The sequence below is a fragment of the Scaptodrosophila lebanonensis genome, unplaced genomic scaffold (genome assembly GCF_003285725.1).
Source record: "Scaptodrosophila lebanonensis strain 11010-0011.00,11010-0021.00 unplaced genomic scaffold, SlebRS2 tig00000113-arrow-arrow-pilon, whole genome shotgun sequence".
Classification (NCBI taxonomy): domain Eukaryota; kingdom Metazoa; phylum Arthropoda; class Insecta; order Diptera; family Drosophilidae; genus Scaptodrosophila; species Scaptodrosophila lebanonensis.
In genome coordinates, this window is record NW_022060575.1 from 137510 (window position 1) to 162813 (window position 25304).

The window sequence follows — 25304 nt, forward strand, 5'->3', positions numbered from 1 at the left end:
ATCGATTGTCAGTAATATCGAAATACAATACTTATATGCAGTATTACTTACACTAACCAACACAAAAAAGTACTTGAATAAAATGATGCTATTTAATAAGGTTAGGCCCTAGAAAATCGCAATAGTATTGAGCGGTATTTCTTTTATCATCCATCATCTGTTCTGTGTGATTTAATGAAATTCGGAACCAAATATCAATATGGTTCCAAATACAAAACTATACTATTATGGTTTTCTACCGCAGCCCTTCAACATTTTTCAACACTGCTGGCATATGACAATTCCTTTTGAACGAATATAAAAACTTTAACTAATCACTAACAGAGTTTTTAGCAAAGATATAACTTTTTAAAAATTATGATGGTGCTTCCTTAGTCCTAAACATTGATGGCCAAAAATGTCATCTTATATAGCAACAACAAAGAATATATTTATAAGATTTGCTAAAGGACTGATATAATTGTGCAATTGGGGCTATTAGTAATGCTTTACACTCCAATTGGAAGGGTATGTCACATCAAACACACAAACACACTCTTTGCACTTCTTATAGAGCTGTCTATATTGGCTTTTGAAAAATCTCAATTATCTATAATGCTACATTTTTTGATTGGTCAATATAGCCATTTGGATTATCGCGTAATTTTAAACTTAGGACTTTCTTTCGGAGACGGATCTCCCTTTTCCTTATTCTCCATTATACAAATGAAAAAATGATTAATATGTTATCTGTATAGTTTTAATAGTGTTAATATTTTGAAATATATGTAATAATATTACTTTGGTGTACACCCATGATAAAACTCATTTTTAAATTCCCAGGCTTTGTTAAGACCTATTGAGGGGCGGAATCATGGATTTTTCTCTTACTCTCTGGTCGTTTTACTCCAAAGAATATGATTCCATCATAAATGTTCTCTGTAAGTGTGTAATCCTTATTACAAAAGCTAAAGCGTGAAAACCGATCAACTTTACTGGGCTACATAGAGTTATGAAATTAATAGAACGTATAACGCGCGACCAATCCAATTTAGTATTCATAATTGACGGAACTCACATGAAAGTAACACGTGCTTTATCTGAGTTCAGGTTTTTAGTTTGAAAACGACAAACAACCTGATTGCCATGAGGATTCAAATTGCTTTTGTTTTGACTGCTGTCTTGGGCATGAGCTTCGTGGAAGCAGGAGTCTACCATCCATTGACTTCACTACAAAAGCTAAAGGAATAGAGAGCAGCAGGACCGTGCCGAGGCAAAGCAGCTGCATTGTAGCCAAGAAATAAATAGTTACCGGCAAAATATATATGATCTTAAAAACTTTTATTGGTTAATACAAATAATGGCACAATGAATTGCTTTATTGTAACTTTTTTTCATTATTCTGGTAAAATTACATGAACATTCGATTCCCTTTGGGTGTAAAAATCGACCTCTGATGGAGGAATGTGTTAGGAACAGGGCGTGTAGTATAAAGTACGTACATTAATAGTAAGTTTAAAGTATATGCACCAAATAGATATCATACTGAGAGAAACAAGTCATCGGTTATACGATGGACATAGAAAGGAAATGGCTCCACCGAGTCGTCCCGGCATCTAATATATACTATTTATATATGCCTCGCGGGTCTGCAAAAACTAGCTCTTTTATTTTGGATTCATTTTATGTGCCTGTTAGCTCTCCATACATTTCGAAAAAAAGATACTGTTATGTTGTTGAAGTCGATATGGGGTGTTAAACAGCATTTTATTCGAAGATAGTTCTTATGAAATTTATTCTCCTCATTGCAGAAGCTGGCGCGTGAAAAAACGAACACTTTTACTGGGCTTGGTAAAGTTATGAAGTTAATAGAGCCTCTAACGTGTAACCAATCCAATTTAGTATTACTAATTGACGAAACTCACATGCATGTAACACGACTTTTTTCTGAGTTCAGTTTTTTAGTTGGAAAACGACAGACAACCTGATTGCCATGAGGATTCCAATTGCTTTTGTTCTGGTCTATGTTGTCTATGGCATGAGGTTTCCAGTTTCTCTATAAATTAAACAAATTAATAATAATCATCTTCAGCTTAATGGTAATTTTTTTTTATTAATGGGAACATCTACAGGGTGTGCCATCTTTTTGTCGGTATGTAAATATTGAATAACTTTGTCATTAGTGAACCGATTGACTTGAGTAGACCAGTGTTGAAAAATGAGTAAGAAGTTAATTAATGCAATTCGTTCGAATAATGCAATTTCCTGTACCGCTAAGTTAGTAATATGTAGACAGAGCTTTGGCTATGTTTTAATTTTAATACTTTTTATGTCTCGTAAGACTAACGCCTGACTCTACTACTTTAAGAAGTGCCATCCGAAGAATCTCCCTACAGGATCCCTTGTGTAAAATATAGAATTTCATAAAATATATTTCATATTTAAATATATTGTAATTATTGCATTGGATATTTACATAGATTTAAGTGTTCTCTATAGATGTATACCTATGGACAATATTTGTATTCCATATTAATTTGCAACTAGCTTAAGATGCCAAATTGGTAGTACTTGTACAAGTAGAATACTAGTTTAATAAATTGCAAATAGGTTTTTATAAAAATAAAAGGCTCTACTACATGTTGTTGCACTTAGTAGGATAAATCGGCCAAGGTTATAGCCAGAGCACACTAAAAAGCAAAATATTTTAATATAAAAACAAGAAAGGAATGCTAAAGTCGACCAGGCTCAACTCTTAAATACCCTGTACCACCCAAAAAAAAAAAAGAAATTAAATTAATTTAATTAATTAATTAATTTAATTAATTAATTAATTTAATTAATTATAATATTAATAGGGATAGTGCGGGGGTGCATCGGGAAAAATGAACAAACTCGTCCTTTCTCGGGCTCAGGAGAATCTGTATACCAAGTTTGGTTATTCTAGCTCTTATACTTTCTGAGATCCTTGCTTTCATACAGACAGACAGACGGACAGACGGACATGGCTATATCGACTCTGCTTGTCATGCTGATCAAGAATGTTGTTTCTTGTACCCTTTGGGTAAAGTCACAACCCATGAATGAAATGAAAACTCCCTAGGTTCTTTGGCACCGACTGATTTTTTGAGAGATTTCAGAAACAAGCCAACCCGAAATCTCTGTAGATCTCTGTGGCACTTCTGATAAACACGGGTATCCAAGATTGTTCAAATCACTTTGACGCCTAAAAGTATGCAAAGCGTGCAAATAGGTATCTGCGATTGTTGCCGTCAGGGGGCGCTGTTGTCCCCACCGTTGTTGGGGTGGTCGCAGCCACAACTAAAACAATCTTTTTGAGTTTAGTCGCGCGATCGGCCGTATAGGGATCACACATAAACGTCGCAGTACACACCGGTAATTATAAGATATGACAACGCCGCTTCTTATCAATGGGGAATTGCAACATGACTCATTATATGGATATTCAAAAATAAACTTTGTGCCGATCAAATATACCAATAAAAGTGTCTAAAAATATGGGACCCACAAAAAGGGAGCGGAGCGAAAACGACGAATAAAAAGCAAATTTAAATGAAAAGAAAAAAACAATAATTAACCAGCGTCGCGTTTAATGATAAGATAGCGGCAACGCGTCAGTGCGCCAGTTGTGATAACAGTTGAAATGAATAAGATAGCAAATACAGCTTAAACCTTAAGCGAGTCGAATTGCAAATACTCGTAGGATAGAATGACAAGTTGAATAAACAGCGTTGTTGCATTCGCTTCCACAGCAGTGGCAACAACAACAACAACAACGAATAGGAGTAGAGACAACAGTGCGACAAACGCGACACGGGACTGTGACAACAACAACAATGCGTAATCTGTACTACATTAAAAATATGATAAGTTTTGCAGGAGATATGGTTATATGAGCAGCTTCCGCTTCGGCGCCAATTCAACGAAAAAATACCCCACCAACTGAATGTAAATTAACTATAATACACGTCACTTAAACTGTGGATACGAATTAGTTTGTGATCTGAACTGTTTTTGTCATGCATACGAGTAGTATTTATAAACAAATATTTCAAATCTCTATCAACTATTTGCTAGCCATTGGGGTTCAAAAGCGTAACCAACGGCGCGAAGAAAATATTTGAACACAACCATTTGGCTTGCGGAATCGAAGCGCAACAACAATAACAATAACACAACAAGCACATTAAATTGCACACACAAAACCAAATAAAAATCGGAAGCAATTACATGCATACACTACGGGTATACAGGCTGCTCTTGCTCAGCACTTTGCGGCTTAATTGCTGAACTGAACTGTGTTGCAAATAAAAAGCGAAGCAAATGGTCATAAAAGCAGTCTCGAAATTAAAAATTATCTACAAAATATTTACTCTACGAAGCTGTTTAGTGTGAAATACCTGTTGTTATCTGCCCAAGTGCCCCATATATACTTGTACTACACGTATATTTCTGGCCGGTTTACGCGAAGGGTCAGGGAGAGAAAAATGGTTAAAGAAATAAATAGCGCTACAATTACAAACGCAGAGTGTAACCGCTTGAACAGCAATTAAGCGACACTTGGCTGCCTTTTTTATGCGTCTTGCCTGACCCCTAAAATGGAACGGCACTCTAGTGACATGCCATGCTTTTGATGCCTCGATATGTGCTCAACAAATCTGCCACTCTCGTAATCAACATTTTTTGTCGGCTGTACGAGGTGCACAACGAAAATGACGTCACGCATGCAGCAAATCAACTGAAATGAAATTGTTTCGTTTCAGTTTGGTTTGTGGTCATTAACTTGTAAAAGGCCCGGTGCACAGTGGCTAAAAATGTGTTTTCATATGTTGAAATATACGTATATACCTTGAAATTTGACTAAAGTAATCATTATTTGATTGTAATTCCCCACCATATAAGTTTGTTTGTTCTACTTGTACAACCATAAATCAAAATTGAAAATCAAATGAGTACTGTGATAAAAAATCGGATAAAAAATCTTGTAACGTTCTTTATTTAAGTCTTGTGATATTTTAAATAATTTAACGTGCAAATATGTACTTATGTATGTAATTATTAAAAGAACGTATGTATGTATGGCATATGTATTGATTCCAAGATTAGGGACTTCAACTTTTAGACTTTCCGAACCAAGCCAATCCAGAATATACATATGTACATATATACATAGTCTCAAGGCCGTACATAAAATTCTGCCATATAAAGTCGACCACATGTTCATTATTATGATGCACTATTTCGCCATAAAATGGATCTGAGTTGGATTTGTTGAAGTTTTTTCATTGATCACATTTTTTAACAAAAATTATTAAATATTATTTAACAAAAATTTTAATTTTTTGGGCCCCCTTTGATAAAAGCTGCCTACGCCCTTGCATATTCTGGTGGTTACCAAAACAAAGCAATTTCATAACACTTTCACCTCTCTGATACAGTTCAGAACATAGAACCAAACCCTTGTCCTATGCAGGCCTGGTATAAACTAATTTTCTAATTACTTCTGCGTTAACAGTGGTGTTACATATTTTGATAAAAACCACAAAGAGTGGTTTTGACGAAATAATATTTTTCTTCATTATATCGCACTTTAATGGATACATATATCCGAATCTATTGAACGAACCATGCACTTCAAAACAAGGCAGGCTATGGACGGTTCAAACGGAGCAATCCTAAATAGCATTGTCCGCGTGATATACAAAATGCATTTACTCATACCACTTTTAAGTGAAATCTATATTATGATGCATTTGTTTTCAAATTCATTTATACTTGTAGGAATTTTTTTTCTTAAATATTGCTTTATTTGAGAAATTCGTAGTATGCATAAAATTAGTATTTGCTGAAGAATATTCTTATTGTAATGATTTCATTAAATTCTGATTACCAAATTTTTTCCGTTGGCGTAAGCTGTGCCAGCTCGACTGTTAAATACCCTATACCAACGCTTTCGCTCCAGCCTTTTAATTAACATAAACATATTGTAGTTGTATAAATGTATGGATTTTTATAGGACTTTGCTCAGATATGGTAGTCAGCTATTGCTGATCAGAAGTTCCTGGTTAGACACAGGGTAAAAAATTGGCATCCAGAGAATTAAATTATAAACTGAAATGAACTACATACATATGTATATCCAAAATGGAATATAAATATATATGTATATACAATAGTCAGCTGATAATAAGCGGTTTTGACCCACTGTCGTGCACTGTTGGCGTGCAACTCATGCATTGTTGTAGTGTTGCTATTGTTGTTGTTGTTGTTGCTGCTGCTGCTGCCACTATCGCTGCTACTGTGCCGCCACTCACACCTTTCACATGCGACGGCGCTGCGTGCGGAAATATTAATAATGAAATTTTAATAAATACAAACAACAGGCGCAACAGGGGCCACGATTTGTTACTCCCGCGACTCCGCTGCTCCGCTGCTCCACACAGACCCGTAGACTCGCAGGTAACTGTTTTCGTAGTAGTTGTTGCTGCTACTGCTATTGTTGCTGTTGGCAACCAGAGAGGGAGCAGAGCGCATGAGGGAGCGAGAGCAAGAGCGAGAGCGCGAGCGCGAGCGATTGTCGCCTTTGTTTTGTCATGTGTTTTGTTTGTTGGCTGTTGTTGCGCTTCACATTCGAGCGCCGCCGCGCCAGCCACTTAGACGTTGTCCACATTCGTGAGCGGTTCGGCGCGATCGCGTAGCTGTAGCCGGCAATCAACGGGGCAGCAACAACAACGACAGCGATTAGCTCCATTTTACCTACGAGAAGCTGATAAAAACGCTTTACGCGACGCAAAACAGAGCAAAAAGCAGCGAGCATGTGAAAAACTAATTACAAGTGAAGTAAAGGCAGTAAACAGAAAGTATTGGGTCATGTCGTAAACTTGCAATGTACGCGTCTACTGAACCGAACCCAACCCACCAATCTACATAACCGTAATCACATAATCGCACTCGTATGTATATGTTTCAGTTCCATGCTCGCCTCTTGGATCTCCGGCCCCAACTACACACATAGCTGCTGATTCGAACGCTCAGTCATCAATATGGCAACAAGTACCAACAACAACCACCACAACAACAAGCATGAAAATGGAATAGCTACAACCGATCTGGATGCTCAAGTGAACGTCGAGGATTTGCCCATAACCTTCAGGGTAAGTTGGCAACGATTGCCGGTTGCTTCAACCGCAAACAGACCGCGTCATTTCCCCTAAAATTTATTGTCGAAAAAATGTCCAAATCAAATGAATTTAAAATGTTGTGAAGCGCAAGTTTAGCAGCACCTTGGCTAAGCGTGAAATGGCAGGGCCGCCGTGGCCGCCGTGGCCGACGTCGAGGCCCCACGCACACGTTACGCTTGGCTAGGTAGTCGCATGACTCTGTTGGCCGTTTGCAGCGGGTCTCTGGGCCCCGACATCCGGTCCGCGTTTTGGGCGCTGCGGATGCAAATGAACCACGAGTGCTGCGACACTTGCATCGACTGATGGCGGGACATGACAGGAAGTTACTAACTCTCTCTCTCTCTCTCTCTCTCTCACTATTCCTCCCTCTCTTTCTCCAACGCAGGTTAAATACATCGGCTCGGAAGTGGCACGTGGTCTGTGGGGCATTAAGTACACCCGTCGGCCTGTGGATATTATGGTGGGCGTGGCCAAAAACTTGCCACCGAACAAGGTGCTCCCCAACTGCGACCTCAAAGTGTCCACATCGGGCGTCAACCTGGAAATCATAGCGCCCAAGGCAAGCATCAACAACTGGAGCTATCCCATCGATACAATTTCATATGGAGTGCAGGACTTGGTCTATACGCGTGTCTTCGCCATGATCGTGGTTAAGGATGAGACCAGTCCGCATCCCTTTGAAGTGCACGCCTTCGTCTGTGACAGCCGCGCTATGGCACGCAGACTGACCTTCTCCCTGGCCGCTGCCTTTCAGGATTATTCGCGACGGGTGAAGGAGACGACGGGCGATGAGGGCCATGCATCGTCCACGGCAACGCCTACGGACACAATAACGCCCACGCGGCAAAAGTTCGCCATTGATCTGCGCACGCCCGAGGAGATATTGGCGGGCGAGGAGCAGGAGACGGAGGCCTAGACTTTTCCCGCCGCCAACATTTGTAAACTAAATGTATGTACTTGTATGTATGTGTGTAATTCTATTGGTATTATTCGAAGCTAGTGGGCATGCCCCATGTGATGTAATAGTGACTTATATGTTTGTCTCTCATCCGACCTAACTGTAGTTTCCTCACCCGCTAGTATTTATTTGTATGATCGTCATGCAGCTAATTACCCAAAGCATAAGAATTAAACAAATTGTAACATGAATGTTTGTTTGTTTCCGCAAATATTGTAATAAAGCAGCACAATTTTTAGCTCACGGTAAACTAATGTTTCCAAAATATTATCGTTACATTTATTGAATTTTAACGTGCATCTTTAAAAGGTTAAATACTAATAGTATATGTACTATAGCTAGCTAAAGAGAAAATAAAAACGTATATATTTTTTCTACGAGGTGCGTTCCAGGTCTTTTTAACAAGAAGAAGAAGAAGAAATAATAATACAATCACTTGTGCAAAATCAATTTATTTTATTCAAAATCATCTTTTTCGAGCTCATTACAGTGAGTTTCAGGGTCGAAAAACCTGTCGACCAAATGTGTTGGCTCATTGGCCGGGATGGCCTTTAGGATGTCGGTACCAGGCTTTTAGATGGCTTTAACGTCCACATAACGCATTCCATTCATAGGCACAGGCATTTTTTGTGACAAAATAATTTTTGGGAAGTATTTGATGTTTGTTTCAAAACCAGAGCCAGATCCAAATAGTCGACGAATCATTGATTACAGATATTTTATTCCATTTCCATTCAATTTACAGCATTTTTTTTTATTTTTTTTTTTCGTGTGCCTGCAACTTTTATAATCACGGATGTTGGACGCCCATTAATTAATCGCGTGTATTACTCGTTATCACCATAAAAATGTTTCTACAATTAAAATGTTTGGAAAAAGTGTTGTGGAGTTTAAAATCGAATTTAAGTTTTGCTTTTTGTTCAATGCTTATTTTCCATGATACAAACATGCTCTCACTTCAGATTTTACTGAAAGTCGGTAAAGGATGTACCTCGCCATCGAGTATCGGTAGTGAAATCCAATTTATAAAAATTTCAAAAGCATACACTAGTAGGATTTATACTTATTTATATTGGTCCCAACAACCGATTGGATTTTGTATTTACAAATACGAGTAAACTTTTAACCGATTAAGAACTCATCATCGAATGATATGAATTTATTCCTACTTGTATAAAATATGCAAAAGCGTATATGAAAAAAATTATTCATATAAAATTAAATAAATACAATTAAATAAAATTAAATAAATTAAAAATTTTTGTATGTATATACAGGGTGCGCCATCTTTTATGTAGGTATGAGATATTTTTATTTAATTTGGTTCTGTACAATTTCTTGAACTGAGGTTTTCAACACTGGTCTCACTCAAGTCAATCGGTTCACTAATGACAAAGTTATTCAACATTTACATACCGACATAAAAGGTGGCGCACCCTGTATTTATGTACATATATTTATTTATATAATGTTTATTTATTTGTTGCTTTTATAGTAGATGTTGAATCAGCAGGCACAACATCATAGCTCGAGAGATTTGATTAATAAATGTTAAAAGCAATTATTTCAAGTATACAAGTATAACTATTTCAAATATTTTAGTTCAAACAAGTTTCTTCTATGTGCAGTAAAACTCTGTAATTAGGCATCAATAGTTTATTTTCAAAGCCCTGTTTTCTTTGAAGATATCGCACTGCTACTAACCTTTTTCAGCTTTACCTTTTTATTTCCTGATAATTCCTTCGGATATTTGCTGATGCCTAAAATAATTTTGTACAAACTATTCAAAGGCAATACGTAGGTACTTAGCTACTTAGTGTGTCCGATAGGTTCGACAATTTCTTGTCTAGCTTTACGATCGTCGTACATTCATATTATTAATACTAGAAATACGTGAAATTCGTAAAATTACAAGAGTCCTGCTATATTTTGGTCCATTTAGGTCGTTGGTAGTTCGCCATCTCTATCGTTCAGAGGCTGAATGTCAATAGAAAAGCCTAGACACTCAAACCAGTGCACGATGGAGCTTGCCAACTGGGCCAAGGTCTGTCCATCCCCCTCCCCATCTAAGGAAGAAATACATACCCAAGGTCTGTCTATTTCCCTCCCCATCTAAGGAAGAAACACATACCATATTCAAAAATGTATTTACTTGTATAAATCTTTTATTTAATTTTAGTTTACGTTTACTAACTCAATCAATGGAACAACAATTCTAAGATTAAATTTCACCTCGGGTTTTGTTTTTTCTCTTTTTTGGAATGGCCATAAAACTAGAAAATCAAATATAGTCGGGAGCATAGGATTAAAAATTGCCTAGATTCAAATGAGTGGGACAGCGGCTGGAACTGAGACTGCTCCGTCTCGCTTTGACTTAAAGTTTCTTTGTGGGCGGGTGTTGCTTTTTGGATAGTTAGTGGGCCCTGCATTTAGCTGGCATCGGCACGGAAAAGGAAACGTCGCTTGCGGGCATCCATTTTACTGCCAGCGGTTGAGGTTTGGTGTGCCCGTGCCGATTTGGGCTGTCGCACTTCCTCTGGCTCGGTTTGGACTGCCTGCTCGACAGTCTCCACCTTGGTAGCGGTGACCGGGGCTGTCTGTACTACGGCCATGCTCGGTTCCGCTGAGAAAACACGCTTGTAGATGGGTAAAATAACCTCCTCTTCTGGCTGCTGTTCAGCCTCTTGTGTAGCCGGCAGCTCCGCATTCGCCTCCGGTTTCTGATCTGGTTCTATGGGCTGCTCTTGAGCCGGTTCGTTTGTGCTTTGGATTAGCGTCATGGGAGCAGCCGCACCAGGCGTAAGAACCAATTCCATTGGTGACATCTGCTCGCCCTTGGGCGCTTGGTCAAGACGTTCCTTGACAAGCTCCACAATATCGTCAATGCTGATCGGTGGCATATAGGCAGCTGTAGCAATGCTCTCTTCAGTCTCGGGCTGTTTATCTTCAGGTGCTTCCTCGACCTTGGTCGTGTCAATGACCTGCACTGGTATTTGATACGAGTCTGAGGGCAAACTATTCAACATCAAAATGTTGGTGATGGGCGAATCCTTTTTCAGTTGCTGCTCTTGCTTGGGCTGTTCGGATTCCAGTAGCTGCTCCTCCACCGAAGCCTCCTTCTCGATTATTTCAGGCTCTGGCAGTTTGGCTTCTTCAATAGAAATAGCTTCGTCTGCAGTTTGGAGCTCACTTGAGTGTTTCAATGCGTTTACCGGTAGCTCTTCTTCTTTTTCAGTCTCTCCATTAATCGTTTCAGCCATATGCATGCCATTATTGACCAGTTCGGTCTCAGTCTTCTCTTCATTCTTTCGTAATGTGTTCAGAAAATCGGTGATCAGCTGCTCCGCCTCGGCAGCCATGACAGGATCGACAGGCTTGAAGCCACCGATGGACTCCTTCTGTACCTCATGGCTGCTGCTGCTCTCCAGCACCTCCTCAACTAAGGGACTATGATGTTCCATCTCAGGCGTGGCTTGCATACTCTCTGGCGCATCAGCGGGCTTGGCCGCCTCCATTGCCTCAATGTTATTTGAAGCGTCCTCGCCAGAACTACTGGGCTCTATTATTGATGGTTCGGCGGGAGCTTTGGCCACAGTAATCAGTTCCTTCTCTGGCTGCTGTTCACTGTTGCTGCTTTCAGATTCCACTACCTTCTCAGTCTCTTTTGGTTTTTCCTCCAAAGTCTCAACTATGACTGCTGGTATCTCTTCTATAGCCTCGACTGGTGCCACCTGCTCGACATCGGTGGTAATTTCATCCTTTGTGGGCCTAGCCTCATCCACTTTAAGTGCTTCCTCTGTCTGTTCAGGTGAGGTTATGACCTCAGCAGCCTCCGAGGCCTGTGCTGCGACATCCGCCTCCGTTGCCTCCACAACAGGCTGAATAAACATGGTCTGTAACTTTAGCGTGGGCTGTGGCTCACCGAGCTCCGCTTGCACAATAGCTTCGGTCACTGTTTCACTTTCCTCCACAGGCTTAGGGGCGATTGGGGCGCTGTTCTTATTAAAGATGGCAGGGCGCTTGCGATTGGAATTGAAGAGTTCAGTGCGTGTGGGAGTGACGGCTACCTTGATTACTTGAGGCTTCTCCTTGTGCGGCTGTTCCTTGTTAATAGTATTGGCTGTCATGCTCGGACGTACGCTAAAACGCTGTGGCTTCTGTGGCTTTGACTCTAGCTCTAAGGGAGTTGGATTGGCGATAATGGCAATAGGCTCTTCCACCGGTTCACTGGGCATGGCGGTAGCTGGAGGTGCCTTGCGCTGCGGCTGTGGCTTGTTATAGCTGAGAGCTGGCTTGCGGCGATTAGGTTTGGGCTTTGGTTTCTGGGCCTTCACTGGCTTAGCCTGATCCATGGTGGGCTCAGCAGCAATGGGCATTGTGCTCTCCATGGGCCTATGGGATTGCATGGGTTTCTGGGCCTGCAGTGGTTTTGGGTTTTCGACGGCTTCCTGAGCAACCGAATTCTGCATTTGTGGTTCCTCATTGTCGACCATACTGCTGGCAGGCTGCTTAATATTTTCCTCCTCTGTTGGCAAACCAAAGTTTCCGTTTAGATCGTAGTATCTAGAAGAGTCCTCACATTCAATGGTCATGTCCTCGCGACGCATACAGGTAAAGGATTCCTGTGAGTAAGCAGATGGTGAGATAATTGATAATCAATTGCATTGCTCATAGCTATACCTGACTGAAAACTGTTTCCTCGGGGCAAATGAAGCTCCACCTAAAGGTGTTTTCTTTGCCATCAGCATAAGTCACAGGCAGACACACATGGAAAATCTGACAGTCGTTCTCAACATCTGCATAATAGCCATAAGACTTGTTGGCGCACGAGAAGTTGTCGGTAATGTCGGCTCGAATGGAGGTGGCATTGCTGGGCAGCGTTAAAGTGCCAACCATGGGCGCAACATCCGCTGCGGCCACCGCCTCAGGCTCCTCAGGCATTTCCTCTTGTTCCGCCACCAACGGCGTATCCTCGCGCGCCATTATGGGCATATTCCTCTTCTGCATGAGCAAAGACAAAGAGACATTTGTTGGGAAATTAATAGCTTAAGCGATTGGCGCTATTCAACTAACGCCGAACGTGCTGCGCATGCGCAACACGATCCGCGCCATGAAGCCAGCGCACGTGACGCATTGCACTGCGACTGGTCGTCGATGGATGGCTGAATGGCGGAATGGTTAGACAGTCGAAATTTCACTTGTGTTCTAGTTTTCGTATAGCCGCCGGCACTACTATACTGTGACTTGCAAGCGCCCGAACTATAGGCAGAGTGAAAATTGAATGACCACGCCTGGCACAGCCCTTGCTCATGTGCACTTCGCACCTGCCACCCCATTTTTGGTGTGCACTGTAATTGAAGTCACTTTCGAATAAACGGGCAAATATTATCACATAATACTTTTGACCATATGAATATTTGTTATTCATATTTCTTCATTGTGAGCATTGCATTTTAATGAACTCCCTAACCAACTTTCAATCACGCCTCGATTGCTGCTATCCATTTTGGAGACCTGTTCGCCGATCAGTCAGTTATGGCAAATAAATTGCCAAATCAATTTAACTCGCATATCTGTCTTTCAACTGATTCATATGGTCTATAGGGCATGTACTACAAGTATGTTTCAAATCAGCACACCAGCCATACTTCACACACAAAGTACACTAAGCACTCTCCAGTAAATGAAGAAGGGAAAATTTTTTGTCAAATATTCAAAATTGAGGATATTTTGGAAAATTATTTTGAGCGAACTTCGTTCCGGTCTCTCTAGTGCAAAGTTGAGTAAAGTTTCGATAAGTCCTATAGACTCATGGAATGATATGTGCACTGTGGTCGGTTGGCTATAGCTGTCTATAAATACCCAAGCCACTTATGAGAAGTTCTTAAAAGGCTAAACACTTGGCATACCAAGTACCGGGAGTGCGTCGCTTATGCAAATGCTTTGGGCATTGCAGCTACGAATATGCCCGGCGAGACCCATTAAAATTTCATATTGAGTCAAGCAAGGCAAACATTTCATTAACAGTTTAGCATGCCAGTTTTGTGCATGGAGCGACTTCCGTTGCGGGCGAGCATGGACAGCGGAAATGGACAGCTCGGTTTGTCGATGCTTGCTTGTCCGGCCATTTCCTTGTAACTGAGACTTGACAATGATGAGACTCTACCCACCTGATAGGCCGCCGGTCCCGCGCTACAGCAGGCGCTGAGGCACAGCATCATACACATGTATTTCCACATTCTGGAGTTCTTGAAGTTCACGCAGAGTTTGAGTTATGGTTCGAGTTAAGTTGCTTATCACTTTTCGTATCACTTGCTGCGATCCTTAAACCGCAAACTACCGAGTTTTTTCTATATTTTTTTTGGCACTAGCTTAGGTCTACATTTAATAAATTCACATATTAATCCTTGATGAGTGTGAGCTGTGTGAGTGAGTGTGTTAATCCAATTATAGTGCGTATCTTAAACCAAGGCTTGCACTCGCACTGTTGCTGCGGCTTTTGCTTTTACGTTTGCGTTTGCGTTTGCTGCTGCTCCCTGTTCGGCACACCTGTGAGGCACCGTTGGTTGAAAAATACTAACTGCGACCGACGAGGCTATGCGACGCCCAATTTATATATTCTTCGCTTTGATTTATTAAGAATGCAAAAGCAGAGAAACCCAACGAGCTTTGCCACTCACACATACCCAGACACTTGGCCAACAACACTCACAGGTGCGCGTGCGCACACAATCAAAGCCAAAGAAGTGTAGGCGACAACAACAGCGACAACAATTACAGCGCTCATTGTCGTCGCTTCTGCGCAGACGTGCCAGTCTTGTCTGTCTTTCGTCTGTATGATGGTATGTGTGTGTGTGTGTGTGTGTGTGCGTGTGCCTTTCTTGTCCACTCAGAGTTTGGCGCGCATGCGCTTAAAGTGTGCCGTTGGCAGTAGTAGTGGAAACTCTTTGACCATGTGTGAGGGTATGTGGAACGCATTTGATGGAACCTATGCCATAGCACCGAGTGCCCAAGATTAGCGAAGAAGCTACTCTAGGAAGGGGGCTTCCTAACACGACAATAAAAGCAAAAACATTAAAGGATTTCAAGTGCCATAATATTTTGTGCAATTTTTAATTTCATTTATTCACAACAAATTGGCGCTAAAGTGTGGTTATTTCTGTTATAACTTAACAACAAGGAATTCAGGTTATAAGACATTTTCTGCTTAATCAGTTATAAAGTATGGCTTAACATTTTATGAGTGAACGGACAGTTTCTAAAATGTAACAAAAGCGGGGGAAAAGTTTATCAAAAACAGTTGAGTAATTCACTTAATAAAGTATATTTATTTAACATTTTAAATATGTGGAAAACGTGTAACCAAAACTACAAGTATAATTTAGCTCCCAAGAGACATACGATATTATGAAACATAGCAGCACGACATCACACAAAAACCACTTGAGTTTCAACAGCAACAAAAGGAATAATTAATTTATAAGTACGCCATACATCAACTACTATATAATCCATTTGGACTAAATGGATGTGAGAAGGAAAAGAGGAAAGATTTAGAATAAGTCATATGCCACATGGGCTAAAAAGTTATCAAAAGAATGCTAGTAATGTACTGTCTATAACGATACTAAGCCATTATAAATAGTTGATCTCAAGTTAAAGGGTAAATTTTGTTTGAATCCGGATGAAACGCGTGTTTTTGTAACGCAAAGATTGAAAACAACATAGCTATACGACTAAGATGACAAGATGACTAAGATGATAATCTTATATTAAAGTTTGCTTACTATTTACTAATAATCATAAATGATCTTTAAAGAAGAAACTGTGACTCGGCCATCTACAAGTATGGAATAATTTTTAGAGGCTTACAACAAAAACAAGGAACATTTAAATCTATATCAGTTAATGTCTTCTACATAGAATAGCAGCTAAACAATTAGTTCATGACTTGAGCATCTTACTCTACTACACATCCTTGTTCTTAAACAAATCATTTAGAGCTGTGAAACGGGGTCTACAAATGTGTGTAGATAAATGTCTGAGAGTTGGCAAATGATTGCCCTCTCATTATTGGCCCCATCTGCATTCAGGCTCGTCATCTCACAGCTTGCTTACAGCTACTTCTTCATTAGGTTGCAGCTAGCACTTCTCATTGCTATGCCACAGGCTCCGCCGATGTTACAAGATCAACAACACTAGATAGGCACAAATAGATGGGACAGCGAGCTTTGAGAAGCCGCCAACTAGAACCACGACCAGCTGCAAGTGTGAGTAGCGCCAGCGTAATACTTGTAGGTACAACACATATCACTTGTTAATACATAATTAATAAGAAATCCCAATTGATTTTTTATTGTTTCTCGCCACTTCCGATGCCAATGGCCCCGCCAGCTTTCGCTTTTAGTTGGGCGTCGTTGTACGTGAGTTGGAGAGAACAGACACGGTTGGGCCAGGGGCGGGGATTGCACATGAAATTAGAAATTCATAATTGCCGTGCTATTGTCCACGTATCGTATACGAAACAGTAGCAAACCATTCTAAATTACTAATGCGCCCTAATAGACGTCGTTTGTTTTGGGCGTTTGGTTAGCTGTGTGTGAAAGTCAGAGTCGCGGCGCGCAATGATATTTCATTTGTTGCATAATCCCATGAGTTTCATGGCTCTTGTTGTAACCACTTGGCAAGCCAATGAACCCTGACAAATTTCGGGTCTGTGCTGCCGAATGGCAATGGGAATCTCTCGCCTGTCTTAAGCCACACTTGGTACACATAAAATCGCAATCTCACGTCGTTGTCATCGCCATCGCCATCATCATCATCATTTCTCTGCTATTGTTCTCAGTCTCCTCGATTCTGTGCGTCTTCGGGCAATCTTTTGAGTATAATCTGCCGCTCCAAGTGGCACCCAATGCTGACGCATGCCCAATACGCAGTCTTAGATAATCAATTTCTGAGTAGCTGTGTTATTGGCTATTTATGCACTAACACCAACTCGATTGCCATCGCCATTTTTCCAGTGGCAACCTGAATCTAAAGTACTTATACAAATGCCTGCATGCAATTGGCGCATGCGCGCTTAGCAACAAAGTTAACTTAATGCAACATATTACCAACAATATTTGCCGGCTAAAGGGCAGAGCGACAATGTGGAAAGATAACAACGCCTTGACAGCAACAAGAATGCGACGTGTTGGGCTAAAATTCTGCGACTCTTCAGCTGGCTGGCAAAAACATGACTGGAATTATGAAATTTTTAAATTATTAATAGACTGGAATGGCAGTCAGACAAGCAGGCAGGCAGGCAGGCAACAGCCATGACAACGGGCGGCCATGTACAGGTACTTGCTAGAGATGGACGTGGGCGAAAATGAAATGGGTCTTGCCCAAAGCTGTATATGTAATTAAATTTAATTAAATTAAGAACAATATTTATTTGGTGGTCTGTTTTTTATGAGAAGAATGGCGCGCCATGTCGATCTCTTGCGCGCCAAGTTGGGTGACAATTTGCCACCTCTGATCTATAATTTGTCATTTGAGACTCTTTTGGGGGGTACTGGAAAAATGCAATGCCAATCATCTTTTTCGATGCAGACCCATAAGGCGAATATTAAGCAAGCCATTCGTGAGATAGAGTCAGCAGGCTGTGCTATTACGAAGCTACTCAAGGCAGCCATGTGAATAAATTCGACTTCCATAAATAATGGGAATGTTTGTTCTCTGGATAAACAATTGGACAATAAAAAATAAAGATTTATTATTTTGATTACTTATGAATTAACGAACTATATGATTACTGTTCCGAAGCTTAACATTGTATTTGGTAACCAATGGTCATCAATCGCGACCCTTGATTGATGCAGCACCATCAGGTAAGAAAACATTCATACATTATAAGCAAAACTGTTTTTAAATCAAATCGTTTAATGAGCTGACATAATTTATCTGGACATATTGTAATGATGGAAATAGAGATGCGGAAATCACGATGGGATTATAGTCTAGTATAATATGTGGTCTACAATTATTTCATAGTTAAGAACTTAAATGGTTGAGGATGTATGTTAAATTTATTATAATTATTCTTATATTATTTTTACTTGTCGATTAACAAAGGAATTAATTGATTAGGCAAACCTTATTACTCCTCTATTCTGATTTTTTTCATCAAATCACAAAACACCTCCACAAATCATGTTTAAAAGCTTGATCTTACTTAGAAATAGCTTATTTTTGTATAACTTGAGGAAAATGTACCTATGTCTATGTTGTATGACAGAAGTAGTCACAGAGATTAAACTTTTTTTAATGATTGCATTTAAACATTTCCCCAAATTTCCGCTTGCATTGTACTGCTATAGTTTATGGCATTCTTCTCCAAGCGTGAGCAAAAGTCCAGCTCCAATACTTACCATGCAGCTATTCAAAAAGAAAAAAGTTGAAGTCGAAACACAACTTGTAGAAATTGCAGCGAGGTGTCGAAGTCGAGGTTTCCCCTATTCCGTTTCATTTGGTTTGCTGCATGAAAAACACATGTAACTTTCTAAAATGCAAATGGCCTGCAATGGAAAAATCATGTGCGCTTTTTAACTTTTATTTTTTGTTTGATCGAAAATTAAAATTTAAAGCCCCATCGACACGTGGGCGTGAAATGCCCTTTTGCATATCAGCTAGTCGCGTGCACCGCGGCGTATACGTGATGGGCTGGGCGAGCATATGCCGGCTACTTTCTAGGCGGTAACTAAATTAATTACATTTTCAAACTATTTCACTTCATTTGGCTCGTCACCCACCAATGGACAGTTTGAGTGACAGCCACGCAGCGCTGTCATCTGCTGGAGCACTGAACAATTTTTAAATGCCAAATTACTTTTGCGTGGTATTGAATAATTTTCATTTTGAATTGCAATATTTATCGATTAATACAGTTGTCCCTGTAAGATACACACGTAATAAACGAATGTGAGCAATAAGAAAAGTTAGCCACTGTTTGCTATCCACATACCCAATTAGTTCGGTTAGTGGAAATCGTCCCAGAGGCAACCCTTCGACCAATATGGCTATGTGTAGAATGTTGTCAGAATTTGAATCCTCCTGGTCCTGCTCCATCTGCAGCGACTCAAGGTCAGGCTCCATAGCTACCTTCAAACTGGCTTCCTCAATTACGAATGTCGTCTTAAGCTCGGGCGAATCATGGTTCCATTCGTTAAGGCCACCACACAGATTCTTAATTTTGGTACAAATCCAATTTAAATGCGACTCAGTCAACCAGCCAATCTGGCCAGTTGAGTTACCGTTGCCAAGAATAATCCTACGCGGCACTTCCCGAATAGCCAACGAAATTCTGCGGTCACCAACCTAGACACACATACACATACATAGGTGGTAGTACAATGCGCAGATACTACATATTATTAACTGAACATACGAAGTGGGGAAGTCTAACATACCTTAACCGTCTCTAAAGTTGCCGTACTTGGAATAAAGTAAGGCCAATAGGGTAGAGACATTTTTTCGTAAATATTGTACGTCTGTTATAAGTAATTTCAATGTAATGACAAAAGAGTTTGAATATGAAAAGTATTTCCAAGCCACAGAGATGTAGGATGCTTTCGATAGTCAGACTTGTTTTTATTGATCAAATACAAAAGCATTAATAGTCTTAGAACAGTCTTTAGTTAACATTCTTATGAAGCTAGACTCGTATTACACCTTCGGCAGTAGCTTATTTTCGTCTGTAGGCGGAGAAGTTCACATGGCCTATGGCTATTAGCTGTTTCGAACTGTGAGATAAACAGTACTATTCTCGGTACACAATCAGCTGATGCAGCAAACCCATATCCCAACAGGGCTATAATATTCCAAAGCCTACCACCTCTTTACATAAATTTAATAAATGCAACCATTTGCGAGTGACGCCAAAGGTATGGTTATATCTACAAATATTTTGCAGAAGCATATTCTTATTTTTTAAAACATTGATGCATCGTGCATCGACGATGATTTAACACGATACATCGATGATTATTGCTGGCGAAGCATCGCCGAATAATTGATATTTGCCCAAATACATCGAACTTTTTTCATGTTCTGTCAGATTTCTATCTCTGGTCTGTCGGTATTTTTTCTTAAATTTTGTTTTGTTTTAATTAAATTTTATATCATATGTACTTTTCATATCTTTAAGCATTTGATCTCCATTTTGATTTATTTATAATATCTTAGCCTTTTCTGGTCCTAGGATTAAAGTAATAATTGTGATAAATAAATTAAGTATGTAATGTGCCACGAAAGCGTTTGATATATGTTATATTTAATATTCATAAAATTGCTATGAAATGAGGCAATTTAATTAAAAGTTTAGATAAAAATCATTTCTGCTATGAGTTCTTTATATTGCGTAAAGAACTACGAAAATATATTTTAAATTATAAACTTTATTGTTTTAAAACTTCTATAATTGTTTTACCCCTAATATTAGCTTATTTTCTATGAAAAAGTAATTTATTAAGGCTCTACAACTTGTTTGGACAGAGCCCGCTTGTGGGTAGTTAAATTATATTTTTTATTATTTTCTCGATCGAAAATAATTATATATTAATATGCATACAAAAATGATTATTATCCCCTCTCTCCCTGATGTTTATACTTAGGAATATTTTAGTATTAACAAATGAATGTCACAATCATACTTATAAGAGTGGGTTCCATTCTTGCTCATGTCGGAGGTAAATCACATTTGCACTAATTTTATCAATTGGAAAATTTTTTATATACGTACAAGTAGTTAGTCCGGTGGAACCGAATGATCTGCGCATTTCCTTCCCGCTCTATCACAGACAGGGCGATGGAGAAACTAATAAAGACTCTTCCATTTAATCCGAGCACGAACGCCATTCTTCTAATGGATAAACTGCTGGGAATGACCAAATCTTTTAACAAAGTGTTTTGAAGAAAATAATACAAATACTTCTATATGCCATTTGCCACATTTGGCGCTTCTTAAGATCAATGAAACTAGTTTATAAGCACATCTTCGACAGCTTATTTTTGTTATTATTAAAATGGTTTGAATACTTTGGCAAAAATATTTTTAATTCTAATCAGAACAACAAGAAATTATCGTTCGTTATCCATAATAAATGTTCAACTGATAATGCATTGCACATCCTCTTTGGACCATATGCTTATTTTATAGTGAACATTTCCATCTGAACCGTTTCTTCCTCTTCTAAAAGATGCCGGATAGATGCCCCTCCGGCTAGAGATTCTCTTTTTATTTTTATTTTCAGTTTTATTCGGTTAATTAGCTATAAATTAATCATTACTTTATTTTATTTATTTATTTATGTCATCAAACATATGACTGGCTTATGTTTCTTACTTTATAGTTTTTTATTGAAAATTTTAACAATTCTAATTGTTGCTACAATTGGCTGTAAATCAGGACATTGCTGACCGATGGGAAATAAAATTACCCCATCGAGTCGGAGGCGTGTATAAGATATTATTGTAATATGATTCGTTTTTCCCTACTTAGGCTTTCATAGCGCGGGCGTTTGTTTTGCTTAAACTAAAATAAAGTCTAAAATCTAAAATTTGCTCAAAACAGCGAAAATAAAAATTAATTGGAATCAAATGTTAGTTATTTTAAAACTTATATTTTTCATGATGAGCAGCTTGGGCGTGACTTTGACACTTCCTTTGTTTTTACAAACGCAGCACGTCGGCTGTCCGCTTGTCATTTACCGTTAGTTCACCGATATTCTTTGTACCTACGAACAAAAGAGCAAGTCAAAAGATTCGCCCAGCTCCGCCGCCTCCGGAATTTCAATTGATTTTCAGCATTTTGGCAATACTTACAAACATACATACAAGTACATAGTATAGTTTATATATAAATATACATATATAAGTATATCGAGAACAGATCGTATCTGCATGACATATGGCTGTCGCCCCTCCTTGATCGACAGACACAACATGGCAAAATTGAGTTTAGAAAGTGCGTCTGTGCGATGAAAAAACTAAACTATTTCTCTTATCATGTGGCACACGTTTCCAGACAAACTTACCACCAAGCACTAAGCACCGCACAACCATCAACCATCAACCAACAACCATCAACCAACAACCATCTACCATCGACAATCAGTGGCAAAAGTCGGCGAAGCTCCCACGCAGGCGCGACAGCAAGCAACAACTATGGAGCTATGCAGGCCACATCATTGAATTTTTATGGCCAATTTCATTGATTTTAATTTTGCTAATGATAAGCGTTTCTTTGCACGAACCTCGAGAGCGCGGACGGGCGAACCGGCAGACGAGCAGACGGACGGGCGATGATAAGTCGTGCTGTGGCATGTCAATTCGCTTTTCCTTTTGCCCGCCAGCCCGGCACATTTGTAATGAAAGGCGTGCTTAAACTTTAATGCTAAGTGCGCTTTTCATTCAATTACTAGCGGTGGGCAGCGGGTCCGAAGTCTGTGCATTTAAACAAGGTCAATATCAATACGCACATATTAGAGATGGACATGGCCGCCCCGCATTTTCCTAACAGACACGACCCGACTTTTAGAAACCATCCTATCATTTACAAGCGGGAATATTCTAATTCTCAATTATTTGCTCATTTCGCATATGGAAAGAAATCATTTTAAACAGTATAGTACAGTACAGTAGATACAGTAGATACCGACAGTAAAATATATACCATGCAGCAAGAAGAAGAACGAATTTGACGTACAAGTAGTAGTGCAGTAAAATTGTTTACTAACTAACTAACTTAACTTAACTAACTTAGATATTAATTATGTACGTAAAGTTAAGTTCATGTTGTTTTGTGAGTGTGGACAGTATTGAAAGAATTCTAGCGGGTGTAACAGAGGAAAAGGAGGAGAATTTTAAAACATACTTGCCCTGCGACATATAACGCATCTGTGTGCAAAATTGTGTGTCTCTGAAATCTAGGTGTTCATACGGATAGACCAGGCTAAATCGACTCGTCGTAGTATAAGTATATACATATTGTATATATTGCAAAATTTTTCACTTTGCACAAACCTAATATATTTTGTACCTTTGTACCTTTTAGAAACAGGGTAAAAAAAATAATCTATTTAAATACTATAATCCATATGCATAATATATATAAGTATTACATACTATACATATTCATAAACCTAAGCTATTTTCTGATCAGAAGACCCTGATAATAATAATCTGCAAACGCTGTTTGGATTCACTATTGAATTTTCGTGAAGCATCGGTTAGAACGTGTTTTATAAAATCTGCAAAAAAAAGCTAAAGGACACCCACTAATATTTGTATACCCTGTAACACACAGAAGAAGGCGTAGGAGGGTGACAACCCTAGTCGATACAGTCGGTATGAGCGCAAGGATCTCAGCAAGTACAAGAGTTAGAATTAGCAGGTTCTCCATGCATTAGTCCAGTTCATTTTTTTATTCAGGTACACCCCCTACTTATCCCCTATCAGTGATTTTTCATAACTCCGGTAATTGTTGAAATTTTGAATTTCAAATTTGGTACTTACATTCCGTTAGTGATTATGTCTCCGTATGCCAAGTTTCATTATGATATGTCAATTATGAAGAAAGATATAGCCATAAATGCAATCTCTGCCCAAGCTCTGCCCACTGCTTGTTACTTCATTGACTTAGCTCTGTACACGCACTTAGACGCACAGAGACGATTCTTTAAATGTATACTGTTGAAAATTTTTATAAACATATGTCTCCATTTATGTATGTATTGAATATTTTTGATTTAATTCAATTAATTAGTTAAATTTAAAAACATTTTTTAATAGTTCTTTATCTTTTTTTTTTGGACTTGCTATGGTTTTGTAATTAGGCTTAGCCTTCTTGAAATTAGTACAATTTTAAATGATCAAAGATCTCTTTACAAACTGCAAGATCGTGACTGAAAACGAGGACTATTTTTCAAAATGTAAACTAATAAATTAATGTGATAAATAATCTAGAGGAAACAGAATACAATACCCTCCACATTGCAGATTATTTCAACTTCAATTCAGTTTCCAATTCTACGTCCACAAACTGCAGCAGGTTTCGCTCTTGTTCTTCTTCCTTTGCTTCTGCTATGGGAGCATATAAATTTATAAATTTAAAAGCTGTTGGGGTGCATAGTAATTTATTCTCTCTTGTGTTTTTATAATTTAGAATAATAATAGATCGTAATGTATTTATTAATCCATTTTCCCTCTCTAACGTGATAAATTTCTAAAAATTGCGTTTAAATATGAATTAAAACTTTTCAACAATAGGCTTTACTGCTTATATATTAAACTTTTGAAGCCACAAACAAACTGCGTCTGTAAGCGTTTGAATTTGTTTCCAAATAAATGAATTTACTAAGACTAATATAGTATATGAAATGTACTATTCCAATGCAAAGTTAATAACTTCATAGAATGATTTCTCTTTAAAAACGATACATTTAGTAGTGATTCTTCAGTCTTGAACGATTTTATTTGTAATTCAATGCCCTTCATATCGCTTATAGCTTATTATTAGTAAAGAATAATTTAATTAAAGCCCAGGCGATTATTGTGCTCCTGAAAATTAAAAAAAAAAACTCAACATTCAATAAAAATTTAAGCAAGTAGAGGCTTTTCTTTTATGTGTTCTTTCTGGTATTATCGTGTTTTGTCGTGCGTGCAAGCAACGCTTTAGTCAAAAACACGACCTATGCCCACCTCTCGTGCATATCTATTTGGTGTATTGTGACAACAGACGTGTCAGAATGCGTGTGAAGTCCAACTAGTCGACTTTTGGACACTTACGAGCAACGCGCTCTAATGCAGGTGAAAGACTTTCTTTTTGGATTGTCCAATGCTGCGACTCGGACTCGCGCTGGGCGTCATCCATCAGTATACTCGTAAGTACAGCTCCATTTCAATCGTGTCGACAATTTATTAGCCATAAATTCAAGATACAATTGCCCTGACACACACCACATTTAATTGCTTATTATAATAATTTTATTAATTGTTGCGCGACAATACACGCACATTTGGCATTCAAAGCGAGTCCGAGAGCTGCGCATGCGCAAATTGTTGACACCCAAGAGTAGATCGCAGTGTGGCGTCTTGTCTATTTTCGGCACACGTTTTTACTCATT

The 25304-nt window shown here is 39.0% G+C and overlaps 3 protein-coding genes across 5 annotated transcripts; 1 reads left to right on the forward strand and 2 right to left on the reverse strand.

Moving 5' to 3' along the window:
* The first annotated feature begins 3329 nt into the window (after positions 1–3329).
* LOC115628344 lies at positions 3330–8389 on the forward strand. 2 transcript variants are annotated; one of them, XM_030524409.1, is made up of 3 exons: positions 3330–3375; positions 6971–7154; positions 7567–8389. In XM_030524409.1, the coding sequence occupies exons 2-3, from the start codon at positions 7044–7046 to the stop codon at positions 8095–8097; spliced, it is 642 nt and encodes a 213-aa protein (XP_030380269.1). In that variant the 5' UTR covers positions 3330–3375; positions 6971–7043; the 3' UTR covers positions 8098–8389. The 2 variants fall into 2 exon arrangements, with proteins under 2 accessions (XP_030380269.1, XP_030380270.1); XM_030524410.1 differs by lacking the exon at positions 3330–3375 and adding an exon at positions 6735–6888.
* Positions 8390–10568: 2179 nt separating this feature from the next.
* LOC115628404 (titin) lies at positions 10569–14378 on the reverse strand. Its single transcript, XM_030524492.1, has 5 exons — positions 14310–14378; positions 12820–13140; positions 12597–12761; positions 12279–12551; positions 10569–12242 (listed from the first exon to the last, which is right to left on the reverse strand). The coding sequence occupies exons 1-5, from the start codon at positions 14376–14378 to the stop codon at positions 10569–10571; spliced, it is 2502 nt and encodes an 833-aa protein (XP_030380352.1).
* A 4339-nt stretch (positions 14379–18717) lies between these two features.
* LOC115628367 lies at positions 18718–19670 on the reverse strand. 2 transcript variants are annotated; one of them, XR_003995792.1, is made up of 4 exons: positions 19590–19670; positions 19145–19497; positions 18933–19073; positions 18718–18869 (listed from the first exon to the last, which is right to left on the reverse strand). XR_003995792.1 is itself a non-coding variant. In XM_030524443.1 (3 exons), exons 1-3 carry the CDS (start codon positions 19647–19649, stop codon positions 19052–19054), a joined length of 435 nt encoding a protein of 144 aa, XP_030380303.1. In that variant the 5' UTR covers positions 19650–19670; the 3' UTR covers positions 18718–19051. The 2 variants fall into 2 exon arrangements, 1 of the variants encoding a protein (XP_030380303.1); XM_030524443.1 differs by having other exon boundaries at positions 18718–19073.
* Positions 19671–25304: the final 5634 nt, after the last annotated feature.